This window comes from Anopheles bellator, chromosome 2 (genome assembly GCF_943735745.2).
Source record: "Anopheles bellator chromosome 2, idAnoBellAS_SP24_06.2, whole genome shotgun sequence".
Lineage (NCBI taxonomy): Eukaryota > Metazoa > Arthropoda > Insecta > Diptera > Culicidae > Anopheles > Anopheles bellator.
In genome coordinates this window covers 24,347,735-24,371,330 of record NC_071286.1, presented here as the reverse complement: position 1 = coordinate 24,371,330, position 23,596 = coordinate 24,347,735, and the positions used below count along the sequence as shown (strand labels likewise).

Sequence of the window (23,596 nt, the reverse complement as noted above, 5' to 3'; positions counted from 1 at the left end):
GCCCTCAAACTAACGCTCTATTAATGTCTCTGTTCTATTACACCGCTTTGCGCTCATTTTCACCGTTTTTGTCGCTCTGTAATACGGTTCAGTTGACCCTTAATTTTGCCTCTCACAATGGAAGAAGCAAAATATGGAGGCGCCCCATCGGGCTATGTTAACGTCACTCGTTTCTTAACTAAATGTACCACCGTTAGTAGTTCAGCTGCATACAGATTTTCATTGTCTTAAACATGATTTACTCTAGTAGTTATTGTACTTTCTTATACGGTTGAGTGTTTATCAATTGAACAGAATACGGTTTACAGTCGTTTTAGTTTGCCATACCCTACAAACACTTGTTCAAAAGAACACTTTCCAATTGTTGCTGGTATGTTCCTTCTAAAACTTGTTCTAGACTTACGGTGCAATTAAAATTTTTTTTTGTGTGTTTTTTTAATATGAGTTCGGTGGTTCAAATAAACGCATTTATTTTCTCTTATCAAACCATTGTTGGAATATTTTAGAAAAGTTGTCGACTATAGCTTAGTGTTTGGTTTAGATTTTACTTTTGTTGCTGTGCGCATTTCTAATGTTCCGTTTCGTAAAGTCACGTACTGTCATGGGCTACAATGGTTCGCCGATACCCTTTTTCATTTGTCGATTAAACTTTTCTCAAACATTTTAAACAGCTTTTTGTGCTACGGAATATGTTGATTCTGACTATTGCGTATCACGCGTACATCGCATCATGCTCTAGTGCTGTTCTACATTGTGCTCTTTCGTCGTTCCAATGTTTTTATATTTCATTCTAATATGCTTTCTGTCTTCTTTTATAGTTTTGTTCGATTTCTTTTAAACCATAACCGATACTAGTGCCAAATATACACTTGCCGGTAAATATTCCTGCATTTCCAGTAACAAAGCTAACCGAAACACGCAGAAAGTATCAAGAACGGCAAGCAATATTCCATTTACTTTTGTTCTCGTCACTACCCACTAAGATGAGGGTGCTTTGCAGCAGTTCAAAGTTGTGTCCGCAGTGCGTAGCGAAGGATCAAACACAATTCAGTGCAAATTCGAAAACAGGGCGAACACAACACGACAAAATTAGACCCGAATCGGAGCCAGAGCTGCGACCGGAGTACACTCCGGAATTGGTACCGTGGGAGCAGGGATGTCTATGTGCTGGTAGAACCGTGAACATATTCTGTCCAATCTGATTGTGTGTCTTCCTCTTTCTGTCAACTTGCCTGTCCTCTTTTTGTCTCGCTATCCGTCTGGCTGTCTGTGCGTCTGCCTTTCTATCCGTTTTCTGTCTGCCTGGCCCTAGCTGCCTGTTCCTGCGTCCATGTACTAGCAATAACCTACGCCACTCTGACATTCTATGCTGGCCCCCACTCAGACGGCTTTAGAAGCGCCTACACAAGCATCCGTTTCCTTTGTTCGTTAGCGTTACCGGTTGGAAAGCATTTTCTTACCACTCCAGCCGAACATGGCAGGCTCTGTGCTGGCAAGGGTGGGGTCCTTGGCCGAACATACTCAACCATGTTCTCTAAACACACGCGCCTTAGTGGAAAACAATCAACATCCTCGCCGTTGAAACGCTTGAGCTGTCGGCAGCCGAGTGTGAAGCAAAATATACTTTTTCGATTATCGAACCCTGCGTTTCTAGTTGCATTTGTCTTCTATTTTCACTTGCCACAATGACCTTCTAACTTTCACAAAGCAGCTGCCCTGTGAACGCAGCTGTTTGCCACCCCACCGGCGGGGCGTAAGATGGCCAAGGCATTGACGACACGTTTCCTACTCTAGATCCTTGTCTCACCTGTTGCCCTAACCCGATTGAGTGTGCGAATGGATGTAAGTGTTTGTGCGCGTGTGCGTGTGTTTGTGTGTCTATGTCGTTGTCTAGCTATCGATGTGTTCCCACAGTGCCACACATGTTCCACTTTCCTATTTCTATTTCTTTCTTACACACTCCCGATTTCTCGAACCTGTCGATCTCACACATCACCATAAATGGACGTTGATGTATAGTTGATTGTAAATCCGGTAGTTCCGTAGTAGTTTGCCACTCCCGTACCATGCGATGCACCCCCTAGTCCAAGCCCGAAAACAAAATAAAGTCACCCCTAAACTAACCGTGAGTCTTGTCATGTTCAAGAACCACCTAAATCCTTAGGCTTTCATTGAAAGTAACTTTCAGTCCAGTGACGTGAAAGCTGGCGTTTGATTGTACATTGAAAAACATAAAACGAAAAATAACCTCCTCAGGGCACCCTGGCAGAATCGTATACAAATGGCGCGGCACCAAATGCAAGAAACCCCCGGGGCAATTGGACGGCCGCTCCGGCCGTTCTGTCAGTAAACTGTCCGATTTATCAACGCGCGGTTCGCCTGATGGCGAACGGGCGACAAACCATTAGCAACAAATGGCGATGTGCGGCCATGTTTTTACGACATTTCCGTTTCCTTGGACGATTCCTTCACCCGCGGCCACGTCACTCAGCAGACGTGGCGGAGTGTAATGATCGCCCGGTTTCTTTCCTCTTCTTCCTTTTCGGCTGCTCTGAGTCATGTGTCCGAATTTTTCCAATGCCTCCGGGCGTCTCTTTTCGGCGCAACGATCACTGGCGGAAGCTGAGCATTTATTTCCGATCCCACTCCCGTCCAATTCATCACTATTCGTCATGCTGTCATCTGTATCAACAGGACCTATATCATCCCCAACGCCATCGTGAGTGTCGGCAACTGGCACCGGCCGGATGACATTATATCCGTTAGGGCATCTTTCCCGTTATCATCGACTTTCGTCGCGTGCGCAACATGAACCTCGGCGCACAGCAGGGGGCGGTTCACATCAATTTTTATTGGCTATTGTCTTGGCCGTGGTATATCAGGTCTATCGCTCCCGTAAAGTATCCGGACAGCCCGCACGTCGTCAGGATACTATTAGCTGATCGAGACTGCGCCCGGAAACGGGACTCTCGCCGCCAGGAGGCTGGGCCGAAATCAATGTGACGCGGCGCGTACCATTTGGCTGATGGTGGCAGTCGTTTCGGAGTCGTGCCTCCCATCGCTGCTGGCGTAATGGATTCCATTGGGCTGGATGCCCTTGGTGTCGCACGACACATCTGTGGCCATCGCTTTGAAAAATGTCTATTAGAAGACGCCATGCTCGATGCCAACACATTGTTGTCCTTGTGAAACTACGGGGTTCGTTGTGCCATAAACACGGCGGAGATTAAATTGTGCTCCCGCCGGTAGAGCTGCTGTTAAAATTCGCCTCCGTCACCGGTGTAACGTTAATTAAAGCGGACATAGTATCTACTCCCCTTGCTGGCCGTAGCGGGCAACATTTTAAAACGGTTTCAGTTCGCGGTGACCCTCGTGGGACACCATAAATCATGCTGAGTGCACATTTCGCTGAGGTAGTTCGGACTGCAGCACCGTAGATAAGCACCGCGCACATTGCTGCACACTGTTGCTGATCGTTAGAATGCGTTCGAGGGCAGGCAGCGTTTTTCGGTCTTCAACTGCGGAACTACTACACCGCAGCACCGCGCTAATCGACCTACTAACAGCAGTAGCCAGCCGTACACAACAAGCCATCAACACATTAGTGCCTTTCTATAGCAACTACTCGCTGGCAACATTGACTCGTGTTTTTCTCGTAATTCTTCTTTCCAACCTGCAGACGGCAGACTCTAGGTTATACAAACCAGTGCTCTAGTGTTACCATCTCGTTACGTTGGCCTTTTGTTCAATAGATCACCATTGTTTTCATTCCTCGTTAGATTAGGTTTGTTTTGCATGTTTACTTTGTTGCTTTCAACTCAACGTTATCCCTGTTTCGTTTGTTCCTATTTTCTTTCAAACTTTATATTGTATACTGTGTAATTGATTGATTAGATTTTGGTAGCATCTCTCTCTCTTTCTCTTTCTCTCTCTCACGAGAATAGTCGATAAGTAACTGTCAGTGTGAACAGTGATTCTCCTTAGAGTGGTGCTTTTAGAGCCCGAATTTAGTCTTCTATTTAGTAGCAAAACTTGTACGCTTCTGTTTGTGAGACTCTCGAATACTTTACAGTCACAATGTGTATCACTCTCTCTCTCTCTCTACTCCGCTCTCCCTCTGTCTCTCTCGCTCTCTCTCTTTTTCTCTCTCTAAAGCATAACACCTTTTGTGTACTATCTTTCGAGTATTTGTGTACGTGACAACATATAACAAAATTCCCACCAACAAACCATAACCACCATAAACACCCACGGCAGTTCCACAATAATGTTCTAGCGAACGACTAACACACTTGCGTACAGGTCCCGAACTACTCAGCGTATAAATCTATCGAAAACTGATAACTACAACCCAACGACCCACCGGGTAGGCCTGAGCAGACTTTACAACCTTCTGCAAGAATGTCCAGAAGCTTCTTTGCTATTTTCCTTAAAACTTGATCGTTTTGGGTTTTTTTGCGTCGACCTGTAAAGCGAAATCCAGGTCCTTAGTCGGCGACATTTTGATGCCTCTACCTTCTATCCTCCGGCGTTAGACGAGCGAAGCAGGCACTACTTACCCATCCTGCGTTTTGTATCTTGAGTTTAATTGTCCCTGGGCCCTGGGAGGCCCTGGGAAAGGGAGATCTCGTAGCACGCTGAAGTGCTCAAGCTATAGGCCCGGCCCCGCACCGGAACGTACACCGGATGCACCGCTCGAGTGCAGTTGGAAAAGTTTTAGATTGAATTTTCATGCAAATGAACCGCGTTACCGTTCCGTTGCCCACCCAGTTGTAGAGATGCTACAGTACTTTCGTGCGCTTTTCTTTTACTGCTCAATCTTCCACGGCCTCGAAATGGCCCTCGCTCTGCGAACGCAGACGCCGACCGAACAAACCGAAATCAGCACGATACAAATATGCGATTCGATTTACGGGATGTGAATGGAATTCGTAATGACAATCAAGTAAGGTACCTGTTTTAGTGGTTTTGATTCTGGTTCCGTGTTCCGTGCTTTTCGCTATTTATTAGTGCTCCACATTGAGCGGTAGATGAGAGTAGCAATTTGCCAAGCAGATCTACGCCTATGCCCCAGATTTTGTTCGGGCGTTTTACAAGTGCCGGAAGGTGTATGTCTTAAGCCGTCCTTTTAATCGAGATGAGCTACGAACGTTACCTCGTTCGACTTACAGTTACTTTTGCAAGGAACGTTGAGACCTTTGAGACACTTTCAGGCGACGGTTTTTTATAGTTCTTAGTATTTTAGCTGTAAGTCAGTAGATTTTTTTCGGAGGCTGTTAGGTGTTGTCAACTGACGATCAACGTGCTGCCGAAGTGAATCATTTTTGAGAGTTATCAAACTGATTACATTATACATTTCTTTTGTGAAGTTCCATATTTATGTAGTAGCTCGTTAGTTTGTTCATTCGTTTTACCTTCCATTGCTGGTTTACTTGTTCGAACCGCGCTGTCTCGGACTGCTTTTACTGAACGCCATACGCACCGTCTTACTTTTTCGACGTGATCGTATCGACCAGCGGCAATCGCTGTTGTTTGTCGTCTGTGCCGTTCAGTTGCCGTCTTCTCGTTTGGTGTTTATAATCTTTAGTAAATTCGGTTACCGTCTAGTTCTGTTTCTCTTTCTCCTACTCGCTCCCTCTCTCTCTCTCTCTCTCTCTCTCTCTCTCTCTCTATCTATCTATTCTCTGTTCTGTCTAAACCACTTCTATCTACTCTCAACTTTTGTGTTCTCTGTTTTTATGTCTTTTCTTGCAATCTTTCTCACCACTCTACATAGACAGCTATCTATAACACTGTTGTACCGGTTCAAATTATCCTCAAGTTTCTTTGTTTCATTTTCTCGTTCCACAAACATTGATTTGAGCAGCTTTTTGGCATTTGTTTCCGATACCTTCGGGTATCTGCGCTTTTGTTCCGGACCGGACCTATTGCCGGAAAAGCCGATCAACCGAAAATCATCCGTTTGTTTGATCAAATACTTTTGGCAGCAGTTTGGCTTTGGCGCCCATTGCACAATGTTTTACGCGTTTGTTTCATTGTACCACTTGCGACAGTTTAGCTTTTCCGTTGTCGGCTCCGACAGGGGCCAGATTTTTTCAGCAAACCACGTTCTCGTTCGTATTGTTTCTTTGGTTTTTCGCTCACTTTCTTTCACTTGCCCAACATTCGGTGCCCCATTAAGGGGGTTTGGGCTGTTCCGCTGTTTCATTGTTCTTGGTTACTTAGAATTCGTTTGGTAGCAACAGTTGCCACTTCTAGTGTTGGTTTCAAGTAGACACGGGAGGCAGCTCTCGTTTCGGGTAGCTTTCGTTACCGCGCTATCGTTTCTTAGTTTACTTTACCAACCAACCTCCCACTCTCAATAGCAACCACCGACAGGTACGGGAATGTCCTCTTACCGGGCTACCCTTGCTGATCGACACCGATCACGAGGTAGGGTTAAAAATGTTCAAGGAACGCCGAACGAAGGTCACCGCGTCGCGTGTGACGTGAACTACATTGTTGACACACCCGCACACCCAAAGCCACACGCACACACGCACACAGACACACCGACACGGTTTGTGTATGTCTCGACATGTCCGTTTATTTTCTCTCTCTGTCTCTCTCTCCTGTGGTGGGCTGGTGGGCTTTTGTGGGGAGCCTATAGCAGTAGCTTGCGTTCGATACACTGACCCAGCATACTAACGAGTGCGGTTTTCTAGGGGATGTCGGGGATAGGCGGGATGATCGGTCAAGGGATAGGGATCGGTGGTAATGTCGGCGGCATGGCCGGCATGCAGCAGCAGCAACAGACGCCCATGCAGCAGCAGCAGATGCAAACGCCGATGCAGCAGCAACAACAGCAGATGCGTAACAATCAGCAGCAACAGCAACCGATGATGCAACAGTCCCACCAGCAACCGATGATGCAACAGCAACAACAGCAGCCACCGCCCGTCACGACCGCCGCCTCCTCCGGGGGCGTCTTCTCCACCGCCACCAACCTGCTGTCCGGGGCGGCCGGTGCCGCCACCGGTGGCCTCTTCGGCAAAAAGCCCGCCCCGCCGCAGCAACAGCAGCAGCAGCAGCAGCAGCCCATGCAGCAACAGTCGTCCGGCCCGTTCGGCGGGTTCGGCATGGGCGGCGGCGGCCAGCAGCAGCAACAGCAGCAGCAACAGCAGCAGCAGCCCATGCAGCAGCAACCCGGCGGCCAGCCGGGCCAGCAGCAGCAGCAACAGCAGCCCGGCGGTCCCAATATAATGGGCAAAATCCAGGAGATGGCCGCACCAGGCGGTGACATCCTGTCCAAGGGCAAGGAGCTAATATTTATGAAATTCGGTCTCGGCGGTAAATAACCCCAGGCGTTTGATTATGATTATCGTTATGGTTCTTATCGTTGTGGCAGCGGTCAGCGGACGACCACCACCATTATCCGTTGCACCGTTCAGTGGCTTCAGTAGGGGAACGGGTTTCAGACCCGGCACGTCGCGAAAGAGAAAAATAATTAGAAAACGATAAACCGGAAACCACGAACACGAACCAAAAAACACACACAACCCAGTCGTCCGGGCGGCGGTCGTCAGGTCCTGTCACTATCTCGTTGTCAGCTTTAAGCCAGTTATTCCGCGCACCATCACGCACCGCACGATAGTAGGGTGCCAGGGCGTTGCAGGCGATTGGGTGGAGGGTTTCTCTATCTCTTCACTTCCGGTCGCACCGGACCGGAAGTCAGGCGTAAACGGCCTGTGTACAGGAGCAACGCTGTATCGAGCTGTATCTTGCTTTTCGCAACCACGCATCCAAAACACACAAACCCAACAAACAGTTCTATTCAACAGTTCTAAGTCGGTCTCTCTCTCTCTCTCTCTCTCTCTCTCTCAGTATAAGACACTCCACTCAGTCCACTAGTGTTATCGGCAGGCAGGCAGTTAGGCAACAACTAGAAAATTCTAACTTTATGATTCTGTAGCTAGCGAGAAAAATGAACTAAAAAGCGCAACCCAACACAGACAAACAGAGGGAATGTTCTTGTTTTCTCTCTCGATGGCCCAAGACGGGAACCAAAGGATAGTATGGAGCAATCGCTGCTAATTATTAAATGAAACCACTACACAGACTCACACACGTATCAGCTCTATTCGTTATCGTTTTCAAAAACTCCGGAAAGTGGAAGCCCGACTGTCTCACAACGTTCAGAACCTGTGGCGCGGGCTTTGTATATATAATATAAATATATATAAAAAGAAAAGAAAAAACAGTTATTCTATTACCGGCCATTTATCGGCCACCGACGCTTCACGCCGGCATTTTTCACGTTGAAACTTATCGGTCAAGCTTGCGCTAGAGGACCTTATTAGCAAAGGATTGCGTCTTGCGTTGTTTTGAGTTTTGGAAAACTTTACATTCCCCACTGCGTTCGCGGTGAAGAGTACGCACGGTTACGCACAGAAAACCTTCCGGAACGGGGAGCTAAACACTAGGAGCTAACGGCGAAGAAAGGGGAGATCAAAAACAGGTCGATGTTGTGTTAACTAACTGTTTGTGTTAATGTTTAAATGTTTGCCCGCGGTTTCGCCTTCGAATCGCCCTCCCGGCTGGCCACCAGCATACGGTACGGTGGCAGCCATTTTTCATTTCCCTTGTCCAACTTCCGGCCCGTTTCAAAGATGGCGTTGGTGTTACGCTGTGAGCGCCGAACTCTGTCCATTTTGCCCCACCCGCTGTCCCGTTGTTGTTGAGACAGACGGACGTGAGTCAAACATTCTTTCGATACATGTGCAACGTGACCATTCCATTCGTGTAACTTCCTACTTCCGCTTACTGTAACGTGCTTTCCATGGGTGTTCGCGGGCTCGGCCGGGAGGACAGGGGACAGTGCTACAATCAGGGCCAGTGATTAAGGTGTAAATGCAACTATACTTACGGCCGGGTTAGCTAATCGTTAAACTAAACAAGGCATGTTTTCTCGTCAGCAAACTAGTCCATCTGTTATTCTCTAGCTAAACACAGAAAAAAGACCCACGGGACACGGACCGAGGAACCGCAGTCCACTCTTTACACCGCTGGTTCGTGGGGTAGAAAAGTCAAACATTGGCAGGAAGGGGAACACGAACGAACCGGAACACGGACGTCGGGGCTCGGCTCCACCAGATATCTAATGAAACGTTGTTGCGTGTTATGTTGCAGTTGCGGAAGCGTGAAACTAACAAAACGACGGAAAATAAAAAAAGAGAAACGTAAATTAGTAATACCATTACACAGTAGTCGGTCAGTAGTGATGCTGTGCGTAATGTAAGTTATCGAACGGAAACGGTGTACGAAGCAAACCAAACTAGGAGGGTCGAAAGAGAAGAAGCGCTAGATAACAGAACACAAGAGAAAGAGAACCGGAAATGAGACAGAGAAAAGAGAGCTAAAGGAAGGGTGAGATAAGTATAAAAAAGCATACAAATCTTAAGTAAATGAAACGGTGATATTTACATTTAGAGCGAATCGTTACCCATATCATTCAGTCCCTTCGCTAACAAACACCCACTCACTCACATTCCGCAAACGATCGCATACACACACATACGCATTGCACCGAGGCAGAGAGAAGAGATGGGAAAAATCATACCATTGTGACCATATCGTGCTAAATGGTGACTTCAGCAGAGGTGTCTAGCGACATTCGGAAGGAGCACCAGAGTGGTTAAATACGGACAAAATGAATGTGGAGCTACTGCAAATTGTATTCCGTGGGAATGGGGACGAAATTGGGGCAAAAAGAGAGAACCTAGAGGAAACACTAAAAACCATAAATCAAACTGTTGCGCCGTATTCACGTCATGCTTCTTTAAGTGCTGTTTCACGAAATGTCTAGTAAAACAAACAAATAAAAAGCGGAAGAATAACGCGTTAAGTCAACCGAGAGGGTTAGTAAGTTAAAGGTTAAATTACATTAATAAAGCGACGAGGGTTAAAGCAAACTTCTTGACCACCACTAGAAAGGTGAACGAGAAGTGGGAAGATTATGGCACAGAACTCGTCAATCAAATCGCAAAGTAGTTTAGTGTTATGGGCAGATACAAACAAACAAACCAAAATAAAAGGCAACATAAAAAATCTATCAAAAACGAACAGCCGAGGGCGAAGAATGAATAGTAATACATATGTTAATAAAAGACACAACACACGGCCAGGACTATGCGTAGCGCCACATCCAGTGGAGAAACAGACACACACACCCACACAGACACACACACGCACACCCACACAATACACGGGAAACTAGGAAGAAGAGAGGCATAATTGTAAGCGCGTCTTTAGCACAATACCATACTAAAAATACAAGAAAAATGTTCGCCATATCGCGTCAGCGCGCCTCTAGGAAAAACAAACCAAAATGGCATAAGCAAGATGAAGACAGCACTAGCGATGGAAGCGATGGAGCCGCAAGCAGCAGGAAAACAACCAAAAAAAACAAACGATACAAACGTCGATGCATTGTGCAAATATCTCTACCACACATACCTTTATCGCTATCAGATAACTGCAAATAAAAGAGGAAAAGCAAAGGAAAACATATACATAATTGCTATTGGCGGCACATTGAATGTGGCGAGGCAAGTTGTGTTCATGGTGCGATGTCCATTACCGCCTGTGGAGTGTGAAAGAAACTGGCCGAAGATAGCTGGCGTGCAGGAAGCAGTTTGCGGCACGATCCACTCTCGCGTCTGCGGCAGCCAAATTTAGCGAAGAACCAACGGTTGTTGTTGTTTGAAAGCCACTCGCGCGAAGGGTAACTGCTAAGTGCTTACGATTGCGTTACGTTTCTCGTTCCGATCTTAACGGCTCCTTAACTTCTTATCCGATTCTCTTGGCCTTGTGAAGCTCGATTGATGATTTGGAAACTTTTGACATGCATACGAAAAACCCAACCAATAGGTGTTTCGGCCGAATGGGGCCACCCAAAGAAAGCCGGTCCTGGTCTCTTTCTCTCTCTCTCTCTCTCTCTCTCTCTTAAGCTCTCACACACTCTCTCTCTCTTTGTTGTTTGAAGTTGTTGTCTCGTTATCCCAGAAGAATAGTTTGAAGAGATAAAACAAGAAACACGCGACGGGCGGATGAAACCGGAAATCAAAGTGAAGCATCCCAAAACTGTACAGTAACAATATGTTTGCTTTAAAAATACTTAAAACGAAACGTAACATCCGGCGTGCTAATGGCCCTCTTCCGAGCAACCCAAACGCGGTGATTGACAAAAATCATATCTGGCACAACATTGGCCAAAAGTCCCCCGGTGAGCGACTGGGAACTGGGAAGCGTCGGAACGGGTCGAAGCGAAAGGCCAACGGAGAAACATGATTGAAAACAACAGTCCCGTGTTGGGTAGGATAGAACTGTAAATAATGAACCTATTGACTGCGCAGAACATAATTTGTTTATAGAAAGTCACCCACAGAAAATGACCCCCACACGGACACAAACAAACGAACACGGAACACGAAACAATTGCCAACATTGAAAACTATCCCAACTATGGCTAACACTACTACTATTCCTATGATGATGGCTTCTATTACTGCATCTTTGATCACACCGAAAACAATGACATCGACATACACGAGCACACAGACACACAGACACAACCGGGCGAACAACGGAAACGCCAACAAATACGTAGCCCAGGGTTCGGGCCGGTTGTAAATTGTAGCCGATTTCGATCCGATGGTAGAACTGGAACGCACTGAAATCTCTCCTAAATCGAGCACCGGCAAGCGACGAACCCTGGGGAAAACTTCGTGGCGAAGAGACCATGACTAATGTACAGAGTGGTGAGTGTCCAGCAAAGACGCGCGAATCATCCGTTTCCCGGAAAATCGCCCGGGCGGGCGAACAGAAAATATGTCAAACAACACAAACGGAGTGAAAGTCGCACCAGAAAAATAGTGACAAACGGCGAGTGGGGGCGGTGGAGGAGGTGGAAAAAAGGAATCGACCACAAATGTTTACCCACCATTATTAAATTGAACATATTTACAAGTAAACTATTGCGAACTTCATTAAGCTAATAATAATGAATCACTAGGTAAACCAGGACAAGCGGAAACAGGAGTACAGGAGCCAGCAGCCGCACGGGACACTGAACTAGCGAGCCAGGGGTGCACTATAGTGCACAGTAACACAAGATACAGAGGGGTGGTGCTCGATTTTCGGACCTTGGTGAAGCCTGGTTGTCACACCACAGCCCATCCCCGTTTTGTTTCACCCCGGGCAGCGATAACAGGGGCATTTGGGCACCGAACACACTAGTGACACTTCACAATAAGCCCTCCACACGCAACCCTTCTACGCCCTGTGTTGCGCGGTAATGGTACGGCACACCATCCAGAGGTCCAGAGGTCCGATACGCAAAAGGCACGGAAGTATACACAATATATATATAGTATAGTTACAGGGGCTTTGATTTCCATTTCGGGCGCGTGCGATGGTTGTCAGTTGAGCTAGAGGGAGCACTAAAAACACAATCGACCGACGCGTGGTGAACGCGGTGCAAAGTTTAAGAGTTAGTTTGAGGCGATATATTTGAATTTTCCAGTACACGTCTCGCGTCGCAGGCGTCCTAATCTACAAAACAAAATGACAAATAAAATGCACACACTGCGGACCGCCTGGAAGTGGAACAACCGGTAGCATCTGGGTAGCATGTTGACCGTGAAACTATCGAAAAGAAGGTGCTTGAGACTTGCTTCCTAACCGCACTTCATCCACAAACGTGTAACAATAAAAGCACGATCAATCGGTCGTGCAAGGATGAAGGATCGATCCGCAGATCACACACAATGATCCACAAGTAACACAAACACACACACCTAACGGAACGAAGCCACTCTCTTGTTGAAAGAAGACAGTGGAGGCTTTCGGTCGGAGACGAAAGAAAGTAGAACCTATGCTTCGCGTGCCTTTATTTCCAAGCTAATTTCAATGACTTCGGCAAAATTCCACTCGTAAGTACTCGTAGAATGATCCTTTCCGCTAACCTAGCTTCCGATCGGGTGCCCAAATAGCGTGACCCAAAGCATCAGCCCGTCCCTGCAGGACTAGGACGGAGCGATCAATTGGCTGTCCCTGCCGAAGCTCAGCATTCCCTTCGATTTGCTTTAACCGATCATTCAAACCGCGCACGAGGTTGCTAAAGTTTTACTAATTTATCTTTCTTTCATTTTTTTTTGTACCCAACCTCAATCGTATAAATATCACACACTACTACAACCAAGGAATGACAATCGCGCTGATCCGTTTACTACTGCTTACAGTCCATTTTCAAACTCCCCCCCGTGTTTTAGGACCGAACGATTGCAGATTGGCATAAGATGGCGGAGGCCACCAGAAACACCCTCATTCAACCTCACCACCACACACGCTCACGTCACAGCAACTACAGCTACAACATCAACATCAACAACACTACAACAGAACACGGCAGACACGCACCACCACACAACCGCAATGTCCGTAACCAATAGGGAACCGCAAGGAGTAGATCGCAGAGGGTACCTTTACCACACTACTTTAGTGCTTTTCCAAACCGTTTCCGATTTGTACCGCGAGTATACAAAAAGGGCTTTGCTTAATCCTTGCTCGTAACCGGGGGGTGAAACCCCTTTCACATTAAAATGGATTCTTTCCAGTGTCCATACCCCAAGGCTTGTTACTTTAAACTGGTACTGTGGTACTCCTCTGCTCATACAGGACGCGACCCTATTTTCGGTTTCCGATAGCAATGGCCGGAAGCATGCTTTCATTCTTCACCTCTACCATCTACATAACCTCAAACCATGGCGGATTGCACTAACGCACTAAACGCTAGAATCTAACCGTACGCAATGCAGCGCCACGATAGCTTACATACCGTTTAGCGAGAGAAGAGAGCAGAAAACAAAAAAGATGGCTTACGAGGCGCAGCGATCATGCTTCTCGAGGCGCGCTACCAGCGCTAATCGATCGATGCTTGGGCTAACTTCAAAAACAAAATTTAATCAGAGTTTTCTAAGCTAACACAGTCCAAACGAAAGCAAAAAACACAACAACACCCACACACACAGACACACAGACACACAAGGATGTAACACTATGGGCGCGAAACTTGAGCCGAACAAGAACCAACACGAGCTTCATTCCCTTCTGTTCAAATGTTCTCCTCCTAGGAGCCTCCAGTTTCGATTTTCGCTATTCAGACTTCTGACGCACAGGGGCTAGAGAAAAAGTCATATAACTATACACTCTCCAGATTAACAAGCAGAAAAAACGAAGGGCTGAAACGAAACGCAGTGGCGTGCCCACGTGTTGCACACTCGTTAGCAATGTGTCCGGCGGTACCACACACTGTCCTTTCCTTCTCCGTGAACACCTCAGACCGAACCGGGCTCAGAGCGAACGGTATGGCGAACGAATCGAACCGAGTGCAATGATTGTTAAGATAATACAAATGTTATGACATGAAACAACATAGCTGATAAATACACTGGGAACCAATAATGTGAATAAATCAACTAAACATTACTGAGTCGAACCCCGGAGGGCGTGTGTTTATTGGTTGGGCGCGTCGAAAGAAAATGGGCCAAACGTTCCAGAAATCGTGAGTAAGGACCACGTCAGGATCGCATGGCTCACACATCGTCGTACGTCTCGCTGACAAACGTAACCGACGCCCGGTCCTGTTGGGACGGAGAGTAGCTGAAGCTCCACAGGGTTGTGGAGAACAGCAACGATTGCCGTTCCTGCAGCATCAGGCGTACCGTACGGCACCGGGCCTCACATTCGTAGCGGGGCTCCAGCGTCACATTCAGCGCGGATCGAAGCTGACTCACGATCACCAATCCCGCCATGTTGGGGCGAATTTCTCGGTTCCCACCGTAGCCTGCCGATAGCAGAAACCAGCTCGTGAAGGGTGATTCCCAATGGGCGGCGTAGAAGTACGGTTTCCGGAACATGATCCTCGTCTTCTTGACGGTTCGCAGTGCACAGTTGCGGAACTGTACGAACCAACCGCCGACGTTATCCTTCGATTCCTCCCTCTCCGTGTCTGGCGCCAGTAGGTCTACCATTCGCGCCAAGGCGGTAGGTCTCGCGGTGGACGGTTGGAACAGGAGGTTGGTTTGAAGGTCACACGGATTGCTGAGCAGTAGGTCTTCGACGTCGGCCAGGAATCGGCTCCAATCGCCACCGTATCGTTCGTGTTCTTCCCACATGGACTGCCCGTCCGGTACGACGATCGGAATCTGGCGCATAAGATGGTGGCGGAACAAACTTTCGTAGCTAACGTTTTCCCGCTTCGGTATGGAAGCTGAAATGCACGGAAAACAAAATTGAATTCTCCTGAAGAAAATCCTGTGCCCTCTCTACATTACTCACCGAGATTTTCGCAAACCACACAGTCGTCCGATAGCAAACGGAGCGGTTCGACTTTAGTCGGGGCGGGATCTGCGGTCGCCTTCGTAATTATACACTTCGAACGGTACAGTGGTGTCCAGTCCCAGAAGGGGAGAAGCTCGATCATGAGCAAACGACCGACGGCGGTTACGTGCCAATTAACCGTAGGCACGTAATAGATGACCATTCCCGCAACCAGGCAGCCTATCGTAATTTTAAACCATTTCAGAAGCAGTCGCCGCCAAAGACACGCTCTAACAGGTGCGAAAATAGCGTACAGGTCCGTTTCCGAGGGGTTCAGTTTGTCGATAGCAGCTTTAAGGTCCTCAAAGCTGCTCTCAACTTTGTGGTCGGTTTTCGGTGACCGAACCGAACGCGGAGCCATTTCGGATAACACTACCGAGGGCGGCACAATGCCAGCCGCACAACGGCCACAGGATCGGAACTTTACGCGTGATTGCATTTTCTCATCAATTGAAGGAAAATTTGATTTACGCTCATCTCCAACCGTCTTTGTCCCGTTGGCGCGTATGTTGGAGTGCGATAACGGTCTCATCCCCCCGGGCGGACATGCGTTCGAAACACACGAAAGGCGTATCGCACTTCAAATATGGTTTAATATGCTGTTTAAGAACAACTAAGCCGCTTTAACAAATTAATAAAGCATTCATTTGTTTTTTGAAGCCGAATAGATTAAGAAGCAATTATGTGGATTGCACATTGAATTTACTTTTACTCACTTACTTTACTTTCTCATATTTACATTTTGTATTATGTCTTGTGGAGTTAAATTTGTTTTTTTTGTTTTTTAATAGTAATTAGGTTCAGGTTGTTCCCGATTGTGTTCGAAAATGTTCCCCTCACGATAAAACTTTCGAACATAGCATCTCTTTTCGAACTTGATGACGTTCCGTGAGTGGTTTGAGCGAATCATTCGGCTTGTTTATACTCGACGGTTCAGCATCATTTGGCCGAGTGTATTGCGATTTGTTCCATGTTGTCTATTTTCGTTGTTTATTACATTCTAGGGTAACAAGCTGCTGCTCCGAGCCTGCATTTTCAGCCGTCCCAGCTCGGCGAAAGGCAGTTTCATTCCATCACGAATCTATTTCACCTTCTCCATGCCAACAGAGCCACATAATCCGACACCACGAAGTTCCACTTTGGCTCCGCGTTTGCACCGACTGTAGACGAACAGCGAATTTTCTTGCGTTAAGCATCCGGTTGCCAGGGAGTGCTCCTTGCTAGACTGCGTAGCCTAAACTTCTGACTCGTTGGAAAATGCGATTCGTGCCTTCGTTGGGATGCGAATATGCAAAAAAGTGTTGCGAAGCAGAATATCACGGAACAGAATGACAGCCGGTGGGTTCGTAACCAAATTATCAATGTATACATCAACACAACGTCCACTCACGCGGGCACTCACGCACACATGCGAAGCTCGCTTGCGGCCGAAGAAAAGAAACCAGCCACTCCGAAGCCTTTCATCATTCCTCCGTTTTTTGGCATCGTAGCAGCCAACTCTTGTATAGAGTCTTCGTATTGTCGCAATCGTATCGAAATCTCGCGAAATTTAGGCGCATTCGACCAGCAGCGAGAACCGTCGGCGGAGAGAAAGGTGCAGCCCCGTTCGCTTTCCGGCCCGTGGACCGAAAACCCGCATCCCGCGCATTGGTTAGACACTGGACTCCTCGCCAAGATTTCGCTCTCCCACGGGTGCACCACCATTTCGCAGTGGAGCTGTCGTTTCCGTGACTTTCGCGTGCCAGCGTGTATGTGTGCGCGTGTGTGTTGAAAGTGCGTGCTGCTGCCGTGAACCGCGAAACGCAATTGTTGATCCTGCCCGAGACTGTTGTTTGGCCAATTGGTCATTATTATCCGATGGGGCACACCGATCCGTCCTCGAGGCCCTTCGAACGTATCCTGTGATGATGTTTATTCGCTGATTCATCGAGCGCGTCCCGCATCTACCGTCCGAGGGAGCGATGAAGAGACTGCCAAACAAAGCGGCCATAGTGGACTAGCAAGAAGCGCGAATATTTTCTCGCCAAAAAAGCAGAACGCAAAACCGATTTGACCTCGGAACATGGTAGCTTCTAACTGATTTATCTTTGAAGTGCGCGTAATCCAGAACGGCGTTTTCCGAAGTTGTGGGGCAATCGCACGCACCGCAGCCGCCATCAGCGCCATCAGAATCGTAGGTCCAGCGAGTTCAAAGTTCTTTTGCTGCCAAATCGCCACGATCCGAGCGGAAGTTCTTTGCGCCGATGATCATGGTTCCCTGCCAAAGGGCAGAAAAGCAACATTAGTCCCTAGACGGCGGACCTACCATCATCGTGGCGCTCGCTCCGTTGTTCATTCGCGGACATGTTTGTGTGTGTGCGTTTTAGTTGCACGCCAAACTAGCAGAGGGGCAACAATCAGCCACAGGCCAACCCGACCGAACCGCACGGGCCAGGGGAAAGTCTTGGCGCGCGTCAAAGTGACAGAGAGCAAAAAGCAGCACACAGCAGCATAACACTACGTAGCGTAGTGTGCGGCGATATATTTGCCACGGCAACGAGCATAGCGCATTACGGCTCGGTGCGTTGGTTACATAAAAGATTTCCCTCTTCCTAGGTACGGCGAGTACGCGAAACGGCGGCAGTAGGCTTTGCGATAGCGTGGAAAGGAATTGAGCGTTCCCCGAGACGACGACGTGCGGCAATCGGTGGCCATCAAGCGGTTCCGAGCGGTGGTGCTGGTGGTGGTTAGCAGAGGCGGCCGAAACGGAAGCGTGCGTCAAGTGCATCACGAGTTTCAGCGCCAGCGAAGAAAAGAGTGTTACATTGCGCTCGGATCGCACGTGCCTCTGTGTATGAATGTGTGTGGGTGTGTGTGTGTGCAAGCGTCCGTATGTACATGTATATAAGTGAGCATTGCAAGTGCTGAACGCGTCACACAAAGTTCGTCCGGCAACCGGAAGAGCAAAGCTCGAAAGAGAAAACAAGAAGAAGCAGAGCCCCTAGTAAGTGCGCTTAAGGAAAGACTTGCCGTCGCATTCGCAGCATCAGAGTTGCCCTTGAGTTGCGTATCACTAGACGCGTGCGCGATCACAGCAAGCCGCTAACGGAGGGCAATCTCCGGAGCACGGATAACCGACGTCAAAATTCCAGTCCCGACGCGAAGCCATAGAGAAGGCTCCTCCTTGAGCCGCTCGGACGACAGCGATATGAGCAAGCGCAACAAAACTCGGCCCGGGCCACCCAGGTAAGCAGGCGTCGCGTACTTTGTTGTTGCTATCATTCCCATTTCCTCTTCGGTCTGTTTATGCCCTCACGGAAGATCGTGTTGATGTGTCTGCTTGAGATGACCCTCAATGAAGACGATTCGCAGAATCATGTATTGCGGATATGAGCATCGACGCCGTTAGTCATTCGTGTGCACCCTCATCCAAATCCTTCACTTATCTTTTGCGTATGAGTCATCTGATTTTCAGCTTTCCGAAGATTTTCATAGTTGCGAAGATTTTCCAATCGCGATATTACGGCAGATATTTTTTAAATGTCATACCATTATAGTTTTACGTTTGACGTTTAAAGATCCCCATCATCGTTAAGATAAGTTTATCCGATAGAATCATGCATAGTTGTAAATTAATTTGAGAACAGCCATCATTAACACGATCCTCAGTGCTCTTAAATATGTTTTCCTTCAATCACGTTACTGAAATCTGCTTGAAAAGCTTTCATTATTATTTTTGTTAAGTAGCTAAGTTGGTATTTGATTGCGTCATCCGCAGCTGATCTGATTTTTGCGCTCAGTCTTCAGCCTGCGGCACATATACTTCAAGCAATCTATCGTCATTTGCAATGAATTGTTCCATCCGATATTTGTATTATTTCGATGGTTGGCAAGGTTCTGTGTGTTAAATGAAATAAATCCACCGACAGAGCGCTGCCAATCACATGATCACAGTTCACGTTATTCTCAGGACACGCATGAAGGTAATGGAAAATTTAACCTTAGCCTAGTCAACTTAATTAGCCGTGACAGATTAGCCTAATAAATGCGATTTATTTCGTGACATTATCACTCGTCGTATTTTACATGCCCGTCCGTGAGTTCTGTGGGACCAGAATATTGACTGGCGGCGGCCAGTATTTGCGTTTCGTTGCACCCGTAAAAGATCTACTGTTGACGAGAAGCCGGCAGACTGCCAAAATGCACTCCCGGCGTTTGTTTCTCAAAGGTTGTACGGAACGGGTTTCGGAAAAATGCCACAGAGTGGACCGGCATCAATCACTAACCATCATCCTCGTTGCCAGCAGTATTGCAGTCCCGCGGTTCACCTTTGAATGGGAAATTCATTGAGTGTTACACTGAATTAAAAGAAGGCTTAAGCGGCAGGCCAGATTACGGAAGGAAAGGGTAGAGGTTGGTTTGTTTTTCCACTCCCATTCACTAACGCAAGGTTCAGCTATGGGCACACAGCAGGACGACCTGAGCACCAATACTCAAGCAACAACGCCAATCCACTGCTGATGATGCAAGTCCGCTAATAAAATCATGCCACTCGCGGCTAAGAGCGTGGTCGCGATGGTGTTAGTGAGCTGAAATATGCGTCCTAAAAATCGCACCGCTTTTGGCATCTACACGCACACCACTGCCGGTCTTCGCCTTGTGCAACCCCTTTTCTAGGAATGGCGCTAGAGACGGGTCGGCGGCTCTCGTTCATCAACACAACAAAGTCTGGCCGCTTCACTCGGGAAAAGCTCGCCCTAGCCCCGTGGTGTGCGTGAAGAGTTTTCCTCCCTCTTCTTTATTGATTGAATTTTCATCGCGCCGTCAATCCCTGGCGCGCCCCTTCTACACTTTCTTCCCTGCGGCAAGGGGGTGAACACAATGCCCGTCGGTGTCCAGCCGGGCGTCTGCCATCTGAGCTTCGGAAAACTTGTTCGGAGTGTGCAATGTTGCAAGGAGAGAATGTGGCTTTCGGGCCAAGAGCATTCGCTCGTGGAGCAAGAAAAGCAAGAGAAACAATGAGAGAGCACACCTCATGCACCTGATTTATCTTCAATTCATCTTCGAGTTTCACGTACACTAAATTTGTTGTAAAACACGTAAAGTGTCCTTTCTTCGAGGAATTTCGTATCAAAAAAGAGTCTGCAACTGTTGCCAACGCAGCAAGGCTTTTTGTTTAACCCAAACATCGCTCCGCTGACTCGTAACCGGTGGTCGGCGCTGTCCTGACCAACACTCAACAGTAAACACTGCGCTGTGCTCTTCTTCTCTCTCTCTCTGATGGTTGAAGATCGTGAAGAAGAAACTATCGGAAGGTGCCAAAGAGATAACGTCACTCATCGCGAGCATATATATGTATTCAAAAGGGCTCCCCATTGAGCGGAACCGAGCGGACAGACAGACGGTACACACTGAACACTGGCTCTCGGGCACAGGACGAGATCCGAGTCGCGAACCGACCGCGAACAAGTCGGTGCCGGGAGTTTCACTCGATTGCCACACTCTGGCTGCGGTCGTGTCGGGCGCGCACCGACACTAGTAGCCGCGACCGGTCACGAATTATGCAGCTTTCCTTCGCTCGCCGTAGCATAATTTACCCAGTGACACATCGTACTTTTCGCTTTTAACGGGCCCCGAAGATCTTCATCGGTTCCACATTTGCGACCGAGCAAGAACCGGGAATTGTGAAGGAAAAGTGTGTGCCGTCTCCGAAACAAAGTGGCATTGCTTTGTGAAAAGTGGACTGCGTTCCGTTGATTATTTGTAGCTCGTTAGTGGTATCTCCGGTTACGGTTCCTTCTGAGCTGCGAAAAGGCCTCCTCGGTTGGTGCCCGTCTGTGTGACCCCATTTTCTGGCCCAGCACCAAAGTGTGTGATATTGATGGGAGAAAATTTCATCCATTTTCCGGTGAAAATCGGTGGCCGTGTGTCCTGTCGTCCTCTTTATCCCTTTCCTGTCGAACAAGGAGCGTCGTTCCTGCAGTAGAGAACGGCCAGACGTTCCGCGCAAGTAAAAGATAGATAAGCGAGAGAGAGAGAGAAAGGGTGAGAGAGACAAGTTGCGTAGAGTATAAAGGAAAATTGCATCCTTTCCGTGTGTACAGCATGGCCACAGTGTTCCACACCCAAACCACTGGATGGTTCGCGATAGTTGCGAAGTGCTGTGTCGCCCTCCCAGAGTTTTGCATACATTTTCGGACGTTGCCGCAAATGTGATCCTAGTAGCCGCTGTGCCGCTGCACTCGGTGTGCCCTGCATTTCAGTATCCTTTTCTGTGTGGCAGAATTTAACCTCCAGTCTGCGGTGCTGGAAAATTCTTTCCCGTTGCCTTTGTTCCCGTCGCACAAATGTAGAGGGGACCAATCGGTATTTTTCTTTTTCTTCGAAATAGTCTCAGCTTGCTCGCGGATAAGTCCGATTCCTTTGCCTTCCCTTGCCACAAGCCCTGACTGACGTTCCCTTTGGGGAAGAGGGTAAAAATAAATAGCCCACCGATGTGGCGGTTTTTGTGGGAAAGAATGACAATTATGCGTCGCCCCGGTCTCGTGGCAATTGTGCGTGGTGGTGGTCTCTGCCGATGTGCCCGTAACGCATGGCGTACCAAACAGCGAGGGCCAATAGTCGAAATTTATATTTAGTTTTGATTTCCTTACTCTGCAGCGGAAAAAAAGCGGAAAGAAATGCTTTGTTTCGACCGCGCACGCAAGGATTTGCGCTTGTTTCGCGAAAGTGTTATGTGAAGACCGTGCCACGCTGTCGCGGAGTTCAATTAGAGTTGCCGGTTAAGCCATTTTGTGCAGGCACAGACTGGCATCTTGAGACAGAGCCGCCGCCGCCGTCCTGGTCGTCGTCTGGTGATTTATGTTCTCATTCTCATTACTATCTCTCAAGCGGGCAGCGGCCGTGTGTTGAAAGCGAATTCCTTTAGTCCACGGGTCCACGACGGCAAGTGCATCAGCGGAAGCGCAGTGACAGCAGTGGTGCAACTTTAACAATTGCCGTGAAACGCGGATAAACCTGTGAACGGTATTTCGGTCGGTCACAACAAGTGCCATTATTTCCAGCATCGCTTGCTTGGATTAGGGTGTCTAATTCTGTGCTTATTTTGGTGGTGTGTTGAAATAGCAAATCAAGTCGCGGTTTTGCCCAGCGCGCACGCACTGCCTTCTGTGACGATGTCGCTCGCATCCTTGCACATTTTTCGGGATCTGCTTTCGTCCTTTGAACGTAACGTCGATCCGAAGACCACTCACTCTCCGTGGCTGGAGCAGCACGTTTGCACTCGTGAGGGTGTGCGTGAGTTCTACCGTCCGAGCGGAAGTGTGCGAATCTGAAGAACTGCGAGCAAATAATTCCAGCTGCGTGTGTATGCGTGAGAGGAAATTGAAAAAAAAACAATAGCACAAATGGCGGCCGGGGATCAGCGGTGTTATTATTATCGACTTCCGACGAAAGCATGATGGCGAGGCGTGTGAATAGAGTCGCGGGTCCACAGAACCGTTGCGGACAAGGACGTTAAACGTACCCCTATTTCGCAAACAGTGATGAAAATAGTTAAACTAGTGGTGCTCCGTCCGTTGTGTGGCGCCAACCCGTCAGCCGCGACTTAATGCGGAAAACCAAGTACACTACACCGAGAGATGCACAAAATATTCGCCATTTCTTCGGTTGAATAAGTGGTGCGTAGCTTCGTAAGTTTTGCGCTGCACCCAACTGGCACGGGGGCGAAACTGCACTGGGCGACGGCCTGCCAACAGCAACAACAGTTCCAGTGGCGTAAAGTACGGACAAACGCGCGCTATTTAGTCAAATTGGCATTTCTATCAAGTTTTTTCAATGGACGAGGAGCAGCATCTGTGATATTCTGTCTGTCCTGCAACCGCCGTCGTCACGATGGCACACCACAATTATTTGCCGGTACATTGACCTTCCGCCATTCGTGATTCATGTTGTTGTGCTTACGGGTGCCGTTTCTATTGCGCTGTAGCTGATAAATACTTGTTTACCGCAAGATTTGTTGACCACCATCGCGCTACTAAGATAATCGATTTTTTATGTTCAATCATATGTTGAGACTTCGGCACCCTTTTGTGTTTGGAAGGTTTCTTATCTGTATATGTGATGAGAAGTTTTGTTTTTTAGAGAAATTTTAATTATTTTTAAATATTTATTTAAACACTTGCTGATTGTAGACACT

At 47.9% G+C, this 23,596-nt stretch overlaps 2 protein-coding genes across 2 annotated transcripts in view; one reads left to right on the top strand and one right to left on the bottom strand.

Moving 5' to 3' along the window:
* LOC131208516 (uncharacterized) overlaps positions 1 to 7,337 on the top strand; it is a 57,510-nt gene extending 50,173 nt beyond the window's left edge. The window contains exon 19 of the mRNA XM_058201294.1: positions 6,705 to 7,337. Within this exon, the coding sequence (XP_058057277.1) occupies positions 6,705 to 7,337 (633 nt within the window). The remainder of the gene's footprint in view (positions 1 to 6,704) is intronic.
* A 7,186-nt stretch (positions 7,338 to 14,523) lies between these two features.
* LOC131211203 (uncharacterized) lies at positions 14,524 to 15,781 on the bottom strand. Its single transcript, XM_058204591.1, has 2 exons — positions 15,379 to 15,781; positions 14,524 to 15,310 (listed from the first exon to the last, which is right to left on the bottom strand). Exons 1-2 carry the CDS (start codon positions 15,779 to 15,781, stop codon positions 14,634 to 14,636), a joined length of 1,080 nt encoding a protein of 359 aa, XP_058060574.1. The 3' UTR covers positions 14,524 to 14,633.
* Positions 15,782 to 23,596: the final 7,815 nt, after the last annotated feature.